Source organism: Onychomys torridus, chromosome 14 (genome assembly GCF_903995425.1).
Source record: "Onychomys torridus chromosome 14, mOncTor1.1, whole genome shotgun sequence".
Classification (NCBI taxonomy): Eukaryota; Metazoa; Chordata; class Mammalia; order Rodentia; family Cricetidae; genus Onychomys; species Onychomys torridus.
The window spans coordinates 68,298,035-68,311,999 of record NC_050456.1 but is presented as its reverse complement, the minus strand read 5'-3'; the positions used below and the strand labels follow the sequence as shown (position 1 = coordinate 68,311,999).

The following is a 13,965-nucleotide window of genomic DNA, read 5'->3' as shown; positions in this document are numbered from 1 at the left end:
GTTCAAGTGGTAAGTAACTACAGTTTAACCAGACTACCAGCAGCCTATCTTTTGTATAGCTTACAAACTGAAAGATGGTTAATAAAAGATAAACAATACTACAGAGACTATATGTATCTCATAGAGCCTGAAATATGTACATGTGGATCTTTATGGAGAAAGTTAGGGAACTATTTCATAGCTACAGATAATTTTCTTTACTTTCTCTATGTGTGTTTTGTTGTTTTATCTCTTTTATAAATAATCATTCTGCAGCCCAAAATGGCTTTAAGCTCACAGCAGTCCTCATGCCTCAACTGAGTGCTGAGGTTACAGGAGCAAGCTACTATTCCTAGCTTTACACATAGAGATTTTTGTTTCTGTGCATGGTGCTAGGAATTGAGCCCAATACCTTGACCAGTACATTACATCCCTAGCCCAAAAGCAATAGGAAAATTTTAACAAGATTCTTCTTTTTTTTTTTTTAAAGATTAGTCTTAGTTATACTTTTTTTAAAGCTGACATTCACAGTGTTAAGACCTCAGTTTATTATAGTAAAACATACTTTTAAATTAAAAGTAGGTTAATCTGGGTGGTGGTGGTATACACCTTTAATCACAGACAGAAGCAGCAGGATCTCTGAGTTCAAGGGCCAGCCTGATCTACAAATCAATTCCAGGACAGCCAGAGCTGTTACAGAGAAAACCTGTCTGGGTGGGGGGAATTATTTATTGGACCTAAGAGATGGCTCAGTGGTTAAGAGCACTGGGCGCTCTTCCAGAGGTCCTGAGTTCAATTTGCAGTACCCACATGGTGGTTCATAACCATCTGTAATGGAATCTGATGCCCTCTTCTGTTGTGCATACATACAGAGTACTCATATACAAAAAGTACATAAATCTTATCTTGTAGCCAGACTTCTTAGGTAATGAGTTTGCATATCTAAACTGTAGTTATTGGTCAGTTGACTGACCAAATTTAGAAATACTGGTGGCTGAGATGCTTACTGTCAAGTAACTTGCCAGTTGGCTTTTAAAGGTAAGTTGGGTTTTGTTGTTTTAAGGCTTCATGTTTTATTTAGGTTTCCACTTGTCATGTTTCTTTACTTGACACATTTGTGATAAATACGTGAGTTTGGAATATCTTTTTACAACCTGAAGAGGATATTGGATTCATTGACTTTGCAGTGAACACTCAGAATACTAAATTTTACTTTAGTCATAGCTTCAGTATTACTAATGAAACTTTCTGAGGACTGTAGCAAATAAATCATCTTCCACCAGTGAGCTTGGCACATACAAAGAAGGGTTTTAAGGGGTTAGAAAGGTGACTCACTGGTTAAGAACACTGGATGGTCTTCCAGAGAACCTGAGTTTGATTCCCAGCACCTATGTGACAATTCATTACTGACTTTTCTCCAGTTAGAATGCAATCTGATGCCCTCTTCTGGCCTCCACAGGTACCAGGCACACATATGATATAGAGGCATACATGCAGGCAGAACATAGTACACATAAAAACATTTCTCCATATACTTACCATAGGAGAGGTGATACTACCAAGGCCAAGTTCTTTCAAGTCACCATAAAGAGTTTTGTATATATGTGGGGAAAGGAGTTTGGGAAATGAAACAGATAAGTTTAAATAGTTTTATTTCAACAAAGAAAATAGCCAGATATGGCGACTCAACCTGTAGCTCCTGGTATTCCAAAGACAGACCAGACGTGTCTCTGTGAATTCAAGGCTAGTAGTAGCTACATAAAGAGAACCTGTCTGGGGGGGGGGGGGGGGGGATTAAACACAAACTACTATTATATTTCATTGACTCTAAGATGCACATCTTTATATATTTATCCTCTCAAACTAAGGTAAGTCTACAGTTAATGGCATGGCATTTATAATTAGTAGTTTTGTTTTCATAGTTTTTAGGAGAGTGTCGTGTGAAAATCAAAATACAACTTGTTCTAGGTGAATCAGATTAGGAAGTTTTCACAGAGGTGTTAACTTGAATTGTCTTGTTCATAAGAGAAAGTGACATTGTTAATTGAATGTGTGATTAAAATGGTAAGTATAGGATGGCAGTGTGTTTTGTTATAGATGAGAAACTTGAGTCCACCTAGAAAATATCAGGACATGGAAGCTAAAAGAAAAGGCCTAGAAAAAAAGTTTAGGCATTTCCTTTGTCTTTTTTGCTTTTAGTATTGTAAAAGGAATTTATTGTAATCTACTAAGAACTTCGTAAAGAATCATTTACATGATGAAGATCATACTGGAAACTGCTATTCTATCTTAGGTATATTCTATACGTATTTTATAACTGGGAGAAGTTACTTTGAAACCTAACTCAGTGGGCCTCTAGTCCCAGACTTCAGGATGAGAGCATCTCTGACAATAGCAGTCATCAGTAATAATTCTTTTATAAAGACTAGTTTTAAGCTGGGTAGTGGTGGCACACACCTTTAATCCCAGCACATAGGAGCAGGTGGATCTCTGAGTTCAAGGCCAACCTGGTCTACAGAGTGAGTTCCAGGACACCCAGAGCTACATGGAGAAACCCTTTCTCCAAACCAATGATTTGTGGTTCTTCTGAGAAAAGTATGCATTGAAATGAAAAGTTAGATATACTATTGCAGAGAGAATTTTATAAGTTAAATACACACTAAGTAAAAGAGACAATAGTTATAGATGGTTATGAGCCAGCATATGGGAATTGAACTCAGGACCTCCAGAAGAGCAGCCAGTGCTCTTAACTTTTGAGCCATCTCTCCAGCCCCAGGAATTCTATATTTTATGTGTTGCTTTTTAATTAGTATTTATCATTTTTAAATATAACTAAGCAAGTCTATAGGTAAGATCCACGGTCCTTTCTAAAATGAATACAAGATAGATAACAAGTTCCATTCATCTATGTACTGTGCCTTTTAAGACGTTGGGTACTTTTATGTTGACTAGGTATTGTTGTTAAAAAAGTGTTGAATTCAGGCTGGGAGATAGATTGGTGGATAGAAGCAGCTTGCTGCTAAGTTTGGTCCCTTAAGCTTACTATGGTGAGAGAAGACCAAACTCCTAAAAGCTCTTGTCTGACCTCCACATATGAGCTATGGCACATACATTCCCTGTCCCACACTTAAGTAAATGGAGAACAGAAACAGAACTCCATAAAAAGAGTGAATGTCTTTTAAAGCTTTATTGTAGGGTCAGAGGCAGCTCAGTGGTAGAGTGCTTACCTGACATGCTAACATCGTGAGGTCCTGGCTTCAATCCCCAGCATCAATAGAAGGGGAGCAGGCTTTTGCTACAAAGCCTGCTTCTATTATTAGTTCCACGTGTGGTAATGAGTCTCAGACTTACTCTATGAAATTTCATGTTATGTACAACCAAAAAAAAGTCCGGGTTGGGATTTAGCTCAGTGGTAGAGTGCTTGCCTAGCAAGCACAAGGCCCTGGGTTCGGTCCTCAGCTCCAGAAAATAAAAATTTAGGAAAAAAAAAAAAGTCATTAAAACTGAACACAAGAGAATCCTGGCCTGTTACGATAAAGATTAGTGCCTTTGTGAGTGGAACCAGAGTGCACATTACGTTGAAAATGCTTTGGTTATGCCAATTAGGCATAACTAGGAGCTTTCTCTAATCTTCTTTGAATGACTGGACTTTATAGAATTGACTGATAAAATGTGGAAAACAACTTCCTGTTCAGTAGCAAAGAATAATAATAGTATTTGGATATTTTTGATGCGGGGGTGATTTTAAACAAATACTTATTGATGTAAATCAGGACAAATGGAAATAAGAGAGAGAGGCAAATAAATAAATAAATAAACCACCTAGACCTACCCTCTGTCTACATCAGCACTTTCTGGGAAGATGTGCTTTTAAGGAGTTAAGGGTGTCATCTGCATGTCCTGGCCTCATTGAATTCTGGGAAGGTAGATTCTTTCCCCATACCTAGGAATTGCATATGTAGCATCAGGGTTAATGTGATGTTTTGATAGGACACAAGTCTCCACAAAGCCTGCAGAGTTAGATTACCAAATCTAAGAATAATAGTTCTTGCTTTTTGAAAGTTTAACATTTTACATATTAGCATTTTTAAGTGTTAATTTTTGTCTAAACGAGTGGAACTGTCTCACTTAAGTTCTTTTGCCAGCCAACCCAAAACAAGAGCGTTCACTGTTTTAGAAATAACCCTTGTCAGCCTTCACTTACCACACAGAACAATGCCTCTTACTGCTTAAAATGTCTTCACCATACTTACGTTGTTACATTTTTCAGTAGATTAAAAATAAAACGCAGTTATTACTCTTTAAACTATTTTGAAACTCCCTGCCCAGAGTGTTTCTTTATGAAGATACACTCTTAAATACGTTGGATTGTTAGGGCAGTTTCTAACCAACTGTACCTAATTGGGCATTCACTTGTGGACCTCTTTGTGCCAACTAAAGAAAAATTGAGCTGCTTTACTCCTCTGCCTTCCCACCCAGAAACCGTGTCAGCATGGTTGCCTGGCTACCTGCTCATGAAGGACTTGATTAATAACAAATTGGCAATTTAACGAGCCACTTCCATGATCTCCAAAGAAACCAAAATACAAACACAATATTTAATCTTGCCAACCGAAGACGATGTGACTGCGTGAAGTGAGTATGCTTTTTTGAACTGTTTACAGTAATTGGGGCATTAACTTACTGATAATTCCATATAGGTTAAAGAGGGTTTTGCTGAAGTCTAGCTGTCTGAGTATATTTGGATCTTGATGAATGGTGACTTAAGTAACTCCCCATACCTCAAGATGCAAATATATATCTACTAATCTGTAAGTTAAAGCCTAATTATTAAAGGGAAAATTAAAAAGCATACTCGCTGCAATGAGAGTAGAGGACCGAATTTTAAAACAACCTACATTTATATCTAAACCATGGGAAGGCAATTTTTGGGGCATGCAGATTTTTGTGGTTTGTTGTCTTTTTTTAACCACATTTACAAATAAACCATAAATCCATGAACTCTATAAAATAGTAAGTATTAAATTTGAAAATCAAATTACAGTACAGTGGATTGCCCTAAAAAAAATGCTTTTATTTTCCTTTTAGGTGATTTAAAATGTATTCAAAGTGGTATAATGAAAATATTGTCCCCTTAAGTAACATGGTAATCTCATTCCTTACCTTAGCTATAAACTTCATTTTGGCCAATAGTGATTGATGTATTACCAGCACTTTTCTGGCTTTCTAAGACTTGTGTTCTATGATAACATACACTACCTTTTTGTGTGTGGGAGGTGGGGGGCAGTCTCACATCATAGCCCAGGGTGTCCTAGATCTCACTACGTAGCCCCCACTGGCCTTGAACTCTAAACAGTCCTCCCACCTCAGCCTCCCAAGTGTTGGAATTATAGGTATGATTTCCACAACCTACCAACACACACTGTTTGAGAATGCCTTTTCTTACAGCACTTTAAGATCCCTGTGTTCACGTTCACATACCTGCACCCAGATAAGAATGGAGAATACTGCTATCTGTTCATAAGTTCTGATGTTTGTTGACTCCAAGATGTAGAACATTAAACAGCAATACCTCTGTGTTTCAGGTGCCCTCCGATTTAAGAGAAAAATCATTGGATTAAAAGATGAATTTTATAACCGCTACATAATGAAAAGTTTTTTATTTGAACCTGTAGTCAAAGCATTTCTCAACAATGGATCTCGTTACAATCTGATGAACTCCGCCATAATAGAAATGTTTGAATTTATTAGAGTGGTAGGTTCTGTCTTCTTACATTAGGATTTTAGTTTTAAATTGAGAAACTTGAGTATCTGTCTTTTGTCTTGAGTGTGTGGAGAGATTTTTTTTTTTTTTTTTAAAGAACCATACTACCAAAAACGTAAGAGTAATTGCATTTAGACCTATAAAAAAACCCCAAATAATAGGTGTGCAAAACTATCTGGCATGCTTTATAGAGCTGTGATAAATATGCTGGCTGTGGTGGCTCAATGTGTAGTCCTAGTACTCTTCAAACCCTGTCTCAAACAAAAGAAAGAATTGTGGTGAGACATATAAAACTTTTCATGCTTGCCATTTTCATTATTCCAAAATAATATCCTCTAAGGGTAGTATTTTTATGTTACTGCACAACTGCCACAGAAGTCCATCTCTAGAACTTCACTTTTTCTGTTGTTTAGTATGTTTTTAAGATTAGGGTGGGTCTTGCTCTACAGTTCAGGCTACCCTCAATCTCATGACCATTCTCCTGCCTCAAGCCTTCTAAGTGCTGGGATTGCAGGTGTGTGCCGCTGTATCCAGTCTTGGGGACCAGAATCACTAGAGTAGGCTTGGACATACACTCCGGGAACACCTGTGGACATTTCCCAGATACACCAAAAGACTATTGAAGGAGCCAGTACATATAGCACATGTTGTTCCTGTTTTCATTGTTTGACTGTCTTTTAAATTGTATGCTAACTTTATGAAATTAAACTTTTGGTGAGTCTTAGGAATTACTACAGTAAAGCCTCATTTTATCTGGTTAAAGTGGTATTTTTGGATCTGATTTATTTCATTACAATTCTTTTCTGTAGGAAGATATAAAATCATTAACTGCCCATGTGATTGAAAATTATTGGAAAGCACTAGAAGATGTAGATTATGTGCAAACTTTTAAAGGATTAAAATTGAGGTTTGAACAACAAAGAGAAAGGCAAGACAACCCCAAACTGGACAGGTAAGTTACTACATATTTGAACATGTTCTTGGTTCAGCAGTAGATTGCGTGGTACTGACTTTCTTTTGGGGTGGGGGGGTGGAGTTCAAGACAGGGTTTCTCTGTAGCTTTGGAGGCTGTCCTGGAATTTGATTTGTAGATCAGGCTGGCCTTGAACTCACAGAGATCCGCCTGCCTCTGCCTCCCGAGTGCTGGGATTACAGGTGTGTGCCACCACCGCCCGGCGGTGTTGGCTTTCTTGGCAGTATTTGAGTTGGCCGTAGAGAGAAGAGGAGAAGACATGCGGAGGAATTGCCCTTGTCTTCTTTTTCTTCAACACTTTTTAGGCATGCATGCGTGTTCACACACATGTATGCTGTGATGGGGAGGGTGGGACAGAGGATTGCTTCAGGATAACTTGCAGGAGTTAGTTCTCTTCCTCCAGCATGTGGGTTCTGGGGCTCAAACTCAGGTTTGTCCTACTTAGTAGAACATACCTTTACTCTCTAAGCTGTTTGCATGATTGTGTTAGTTTTGTTTGTTTCTGAAAGTAAGATCTTCAGACACCAATATAAACTGATACAGCAGTGAAGTTTTACATGATCAAAATGTTATCTTAGTTGATTTTTTTTAAGTATAGATTATTTAAAATACCATGTACCTTCCTAAATAACTAGACTTGGGTTGTTGTTCCCCCCCCCCCCCCCCATTAATTTTGTTTTGTTGGTTTGGTTTTCAAGATAAATTTCTCTGTGTAACAGTCCCTGGAACTTGCTTTGTAGACCATGCTGGCCTCAACTCACAGAGATCCGCCTGCCTCTGCCTCTCAAGTCCTGGGATTAAAGGCGTGCACCACCACCACCCAGTCCCATTAATTTCTTAATATATATATGGTTGTCTGCATGTATATCTGTGTACCTACCAGGTGTATGCTTGATAGCCATAGAGGACAGAAGAAGGTGTTGGATCCACTGGGAGTGGAGATACAAATGATTGTGAGCTGCTGTTGGGTGCTGAGAATTGAACACAGCTCCTAACTACTGTGCCATTTCTAGCCTTTTTAGTATGGCTTATAATCTGTGCAATAAATACTTAACTCCCAATGTTAACAGGTTTAATAATTGAGCCATAAAAAGTATTTTAGAAATATGAAGTTTGAGTATACCAGCTTATATCAGATTTGATACAGTCTGTCTTTTACTTATGCATTTGTTCCAGTGTGAATTGGTATTTGGTTTTGGTGGTGTCAGGGATCAGGCCCAGTACCTTGTTTACCTCAATCCCTTTACAGCCTTCCATTTTCTCATAGCATGCGATCCATCTTGAGGAATCATCGATATCGACGAGATGCCAGAACTCTAGAAGATGAAGAAGAGATGTGGTTTAACACAGATGAAGATGACATGGAAGATGGAGAAGCTGTGGTGTCTCCGTCTGACAAAACTAAGAATGATGATGACATCATGGATCCAATAAGTAAATTCATGGAGAGGAAGAAATGTATGTTGAAACAGGGGCAAGGGAAAGTGAGGTGCCCTCAGCCCAGGTCTTTATTTCTTGAGAAAATGATTAGTAGCTACTCAGAACATAAGGTAACAATTCAGAGACCTACAGGACATGGCTGAATTGCTGACTGTGTGAAGGTGTATGCTGTTTTCTCCTAGTTTAAGAAAATAGTTTGATGGAGGGTACAAATGCTAAATGTGATACCGAAGGTCATACTTGGGCACTGTAAAATTTGCTGGATAATAGCATTTCGTACTTGGATAGGCTTTGTTCACAGGCTGGACATCAGAGTTGCTCCTGAGCAAAGAAGTCAGCTGGTTCATTGTTTTTTAGTGTCACTTCATTTGGAGGAATTCAAAACCAATGAGTGACAATTATTTTACACTCTCCTTTTTAGTGAAAGAAAGTGAAGAAAAGGAGGTGCTTCTGAAAACTAATCTTTCTGGAGGACGACAGAGCCCAAGTTTCAAACTCTCCCTGTCTAGTGGGACAAAGACTAACCTCAGCAGCCAGTCTTCGGCAGCAAGCCTGCCTGGCTCTCCAGGGTCACCTGGGTCCCCAGGCTCTCCGGGCTCTCCTGGATCCGTCCCTAAGAGTACATCTCAGACGGCAGCTATTACCACCAAGGTACCCTTCTCCCCCGTGCTGATCCTTCTCTGCCATGCTTTAAGTTTTCTCAGTGGTCAGTGCACCTTTCACTCACTCTTTGCTTCTCTCCTCTGGAATTAGCTAAATGCTGTGGACTAGAGGGTGAGACCTCATCACAACCACTACCTGAACTCACTCACATCAACGTGTCCAGTGCAAAACTCAGTCTCTTTCTCATGTTTTCCACTTAGGAATTACAAGTTCATAAACTTTATTTCCTTTCCCAATTAGAAACCACCTCAAAACTTGGGAGGGGAAGCAGGAGTTTTCTGTTTGTTGTTTGATTGGTTTTGTTTTTTTGTTTTTAGGTTAACTAACTACTATCACTAACCTCTCATAAAAGAAGGAATAAAATTTTGATACTAAATATGTAGACAACATCTCTTTAATAAAAGCATTTATTTTGGTGGCTTTTGCTACTTCAGCATGCCTTCCCCCGATGTACATAAAATGAATAGCAATTAGACCAGACTAATTAAAAAATTCATAGTGCCATCCAATCTCTTTTGTTCTTTTTTAAAAATACATTTGTGTGTGTGGACATACCACAGCACATGTGGGGGTCAGAGAGCAACTTGAATCAACTCTCCCTTCCACCATGTGGATCAAGCTTAAGTCATTGGGTTGGTAGAAAGTCCCCTTACCTGGTGCGATCTCACTGATCCCACAGTCTCATTTCTTTGACACTGTCAGGAGATCCCTTGAGGCTAAGGCTGAGTCAGAGATGTTGAGATGAAGACATAGGCTGAGAGTAGAGTACTATGGATTTTCATAGCCAAATTGTACTGTAAGGGTTGGAGAAGTAGGCTGCAAAGGAAATCCAAAAGAGAGAGAGAATGACAGAGAGGTCTTAAAACTACTTCCTATCTGCCTCCATTTTGAGTGGTCTGTCTTCTGCATTTTGATACCATTTTAGACTTTATTTTAAAGTAAATTTGAGCCAGGCATTGTAGTGCAGGCCAATAATCCTAGCTCCTTTGGAGACTGAGAAAAGAAGATTGCTAGTTCAGGGCCTGCCTGGGCAACTTAAGTGAGACCCTGGCTCAAAAATGAATGCTGGGTGTGTAGCAGTAGTATATGGTTCAGTCCCCAGTGCCATTTAAAAACTGTTAGTCATAAGCCATTTCTCAGTGATACTTTTTAACTGGGTGGTTTTCTAATAGTGTGTAATTTTTTGTTGTTGCTGTTTTAATTTTAAATGGCTTAAAAGAACCTTAAATATGAACATTTAAAATATACATAAGCCGGGCGGTGGTGGCGCACGCCTTTAATCCCATAACTCAGGAGGCAGAGCCAGGTGGATCTCTGGGTTAGACGCCAGTCTGGTCTACAGAGCAAGATCCAGGACAGGCACCAAACTGTACAGAGAAACCCTGTCTCGAAAAACCAAAATAAATAAAATAAAATATACATAAAAATAATGGCTTTTAGCATGCTGCCATTAGGTTTATACTTTTTATGGGCTTAACACAGGTATTTTCAAATGCAGTGTTTTTTCTTTGAATAATCCTTATTTCTGAACAGGGAGGACTCGTGGGTCTGGTAGATTATCCCGATGATGATGAAGATGATGATGAGGATGAAGACAAGGAAGACACGCTACCACTGTCAAAGAAAGCAAAATTTGAGTCCTAATATTAGCAACTGCCTGTGATCAGTACCTGTTGACAAAACTGGTTCTTTACCCCTCCCCCCTACAAAATCCACATCAAAGTGCAGTGGTCTCTTGTGAGTGACTGACACAAATCAGCGACACACTGGACTTCTGCTCATCAAGTGCCAATTCAATGGAGCAGGAGGAGGGGGATGCCGTGCAGTTAGGGGGAAGACATAAGCCTGTGAGCTCTCCAGCTTGGACCACACATTGCCCTTTTCTCAGGGAAGGAAATGGAAATCAAAAGCCAACAGGGCAGGGGTTTTGTCAGTGGAACTCTGGATTGACTGGTCAGTTGCTACAATCAGAACTTGCTTTCTTGGACCATGTTTGAGACATTAGAAGAATGGGTCTTTCTGCCATAGTTCCTCACTAGTAAAGAATGCCAGCAGTTTCTTTGTTTAAAGAGACCTGCCTTTAAAACCGTACATTCTGAACATTTTAGTCAAGCTACAACAGGTTTGGAAAACCTCTGTGGGGGAGGGGCAAAATAAAGTATCCTCTTTTTTTAATCTGTTCCCTTTGCCCTTCAAACTGCAGATTTTTTTTTTTTTTTTTTTTTTTTTTTTAAGGTGGGGATTTGTCCCTACTTGATTAAAGATTGAGTGGAATTCTAGGTGTGGTCATTTGTGTCATAATTTTTCTTTTTTGTTTCAGTTTGTTTGTTTTTTCTCCCCCTGAGTGTATGATTAGTTGTTGAATATATATATTTGGGACCATTAAAACATTTTTGATGTAATATAGCCTAATTGTGCTGGCACCTGCTTTACATGTGTAATTTGTGTTCTACATCACAGTTCTTAATTTGTTTAGAGTTTTATGAAAGATGGTATAGTTTTTATTGACAAAAGCAAAGTAATCTTACAACTATGTGCATAAAAAAGCAATACTATTTTGTGACTAAATATTTTATATTAAATTTGCATCAGCATCTGTCTTGAGATTTCAGGGAAATAGAATGGAATTTAAAACTTGGACAGTTTTGTTAAACCTAGAAACATGAAATTAGTATTCCAAAGAGATTCAGAAATTTCATATCTTGGAGAAATGACGGTACATTAAATCAAAATTGAGGATGGATGATTTAAAAGTAATACTTGACTTTTGAATAATAAAAAGAAAAGTGAAGAGTAAGAGAAATTGTATTAATTGTATGTTTCTTTTCTTTCTTTTTTTTAACATATGCCCTTTGGAATACCAGTTTAAGCTGTAAGTGGTGATACCTAAAACACCCAAGGAGCATTATGTGGCACCTTATTAAGACAGTGTTTTGGGGTCTGGGGGTGTAGCTTAGTGGTAGAGTGGGTTGGGACAGCTTTCATTTTCAGCTCCATTACTACCTGAAAAATGTGTTCTTGAATAGGATCTTTATTGTTAGATATAATAAGATTTCAAGGAAATGAGGTCAGGGTTCCAAAACCCTCACTTTTTTAAAGTGGAAAAAAATGGAACTTTATAGTTGCAAATGAGTAAAATTTCCTACCCAGAAAAGGATATAATTGTGGATATACTGGAGTACCCAGCCAAGCAGTTAGTGCTTGTCTTTGCTGCTTTATTCCTTAGTAAGACCAAGAGCTTGAGACTATTATTGGGCATGGTAGTGCATATAATCCCAGCATTTGGGAAGCTGAGGCAGGTGAACCTTTGAGTTTGAGTAACACTGTAAGAAGAAACTTTAGAATATAATAAATTTTAAAAATTTAATTCATTTCACTATAGATCTGCTTTTTAAAAAAGATTTACATTTTGTCCAGGTGATAGCTGCAGACTTCTTTAATCTCAGCACTCTAGAAGCAGAGGCAGGTGGATCTCGTGCATTCAATGCCACCTTGGTCTACAAAGTGAGTTCCTAGACAGCCAGGGCCACACAGAAACCCTCTCTTAAAAAAAACAAAAGTTCTATATTTCTGCAGTGCCTGGGGAGGGCAGAAGTCAGATTCTCTGGACCTGGAGTTACAGATGGTTGTAAGCAAGCAAGTAGTTTACTGGGAAGCAAATCCTGGTCATCTGTAAGAATAACAGTTTTGTGTAACCACTAAGCCTCTCTCCAGCCCTCTTTTTGATCTTTTGAGACAGGACCTAGCTCTATGACTAGCTGGCTTAGAACTCACTATTTAGACCACACTGGCCTTAAACTAGCTAGCTCGGAGCAGTCCTAGCTCTTCCTCCTGAGTGCTGGGATCATTGCACCAACATGCAGTTAGTGCTATTTCTGAGTCAGAAATGCTGACTGTTAATTGAAATTAACACCTATCTTGTTTTGTGTGTGTGTTATTTTTTTGAGTAAGTCTCACTGTGTCCTTGGCTGTTTGGAACTCAGTATGTAAACTGGAGTTACAGAGGTCCACCTGCCTCTGCCTCTTATAATACTAGAGTGTTGGGCTGGAGAGGGCTCAGCAGTTAAGAGTGCTGCTGGCTGTTCTTCCAGAGGTCCTGAGTTTAATTCCTAGCAACCACATGGTGGCCCCTAACCATCTATAATGGGATCTGATGCCCTCCCTCTTCTGGTGTGCAGGCATACATGCAAATAAGTCTTTAAAAAAAAAAAAAAAGATGCTAGTGTGTGTGCCCACCATACTTGAATCAACTTGTTTATACAGAGACAGGAATAAGGTCTAAGTCAAATACTCTCTTTACTGTTACTTAGAACATTTTGTGTTAACTAATGGTGACTTAAACATGTTTTTTAAGCATCTCTAGCTGAACTCATGAACTTTCTGACTTTTCAGAATGATTTTTGGGGCACTTTGATATTCTAGGAATGCTTGGACAGAGGACAGACTCATCACTTCATAAATCTAGTTAAAGAAATCTATGTTAACCTTTGGCCACACTTCAGATTATTGCTTTCTTAGCTCTTAGTGCAAACGATGAAGGTTCGCTACATACTAAGTCAAAAAGAACTTCTGGTGGAGACCTACCATTAGCCAGAAGTTACTAGATACTCAGCCCTCAAGTTGACGGTTTAACTAAAAGGCCACGGTATTGTTTATGTTCTGGGAATTCAGCCCTGGACTCTTGTACCCAAAGCGCATGCTGTACACTGAGCTACATACCCAGCCCTGAATCCACACTCTTAAACCCAAGTCTTGGTAGCTGGTATGAATATAATATAAATTATTTTTCACTTCAATGATACCAATAAGTTCTTTTGCTCATTTTGTAGTGTTTGGAGGGAAAGGGAAAGGGGGAAAGAAAAAAAAAAAACTTGTGGCTCAAAGTGATGAAATCTTTATAATCCAGGAAACATTTTCCATCCACGCTTCCACAAATGCTACCCTGGTAGTTTTCAGTAGATTATGTTTAGTTGCTATTTCTTGCCCAGATGTACTCAGATCCTGTATGTAATTTCATCAGAACATTTCTCTGATCTTTGTTGCTCAAGACACCCTGTCTTCCTTGAAGGAAAGCTCTGTCTTGTTTCAACTTTGTATCTTCAACACCTAACACCAAGTAACCTACCTACCTGTGGCTCTCTGGAAA

General features: G+C 38.7%; 1 protein-coding gene across 2 annotated transcripts in view; it reads left to right on the top strand.

The window, feature by feature from the left end:
• Ppp4r3a (protein phosphatase 4 regulatory subunit 3A) overlaps positions 1 to 11,714 on the top strand; it is a 48,577-nt gene extending 36,863 nt beyond the window's left edge. For both annotated transcript variants that reach the window (XM_036206181.1, XM_036206179.1), the window contains exons 11-15: positions 5,565 to 5,734; positions 6,553 to 6,695; positions 7,984 to 8,174; positions 8,578 to 8,807; positions 10,353 to 11,714. In XM_036206181.1, coding sequence (XP_036062074.1) covers positions 5,565 to 5,734; positions 6,553 to 6,695; positions 7,984 to 8,174; positions 8,578 to 8,807; positions 10,353 to 10,463 — 845 coding nt within the window. In that variant the 3' untranslated portion in view covers positions 10,464 to 11,714. The remainder of the gene's footprint in view (positions 1 to 5,564; positions 5,735 to 6,552; positions 6,696 to 7,983; positions 8,175 to 8,577; positions 8,808 to 10,352) is intronic.
• The last annotated feature ends 2,251 nt before the right edge of the window (positions 11,715 to 13,965 follow it).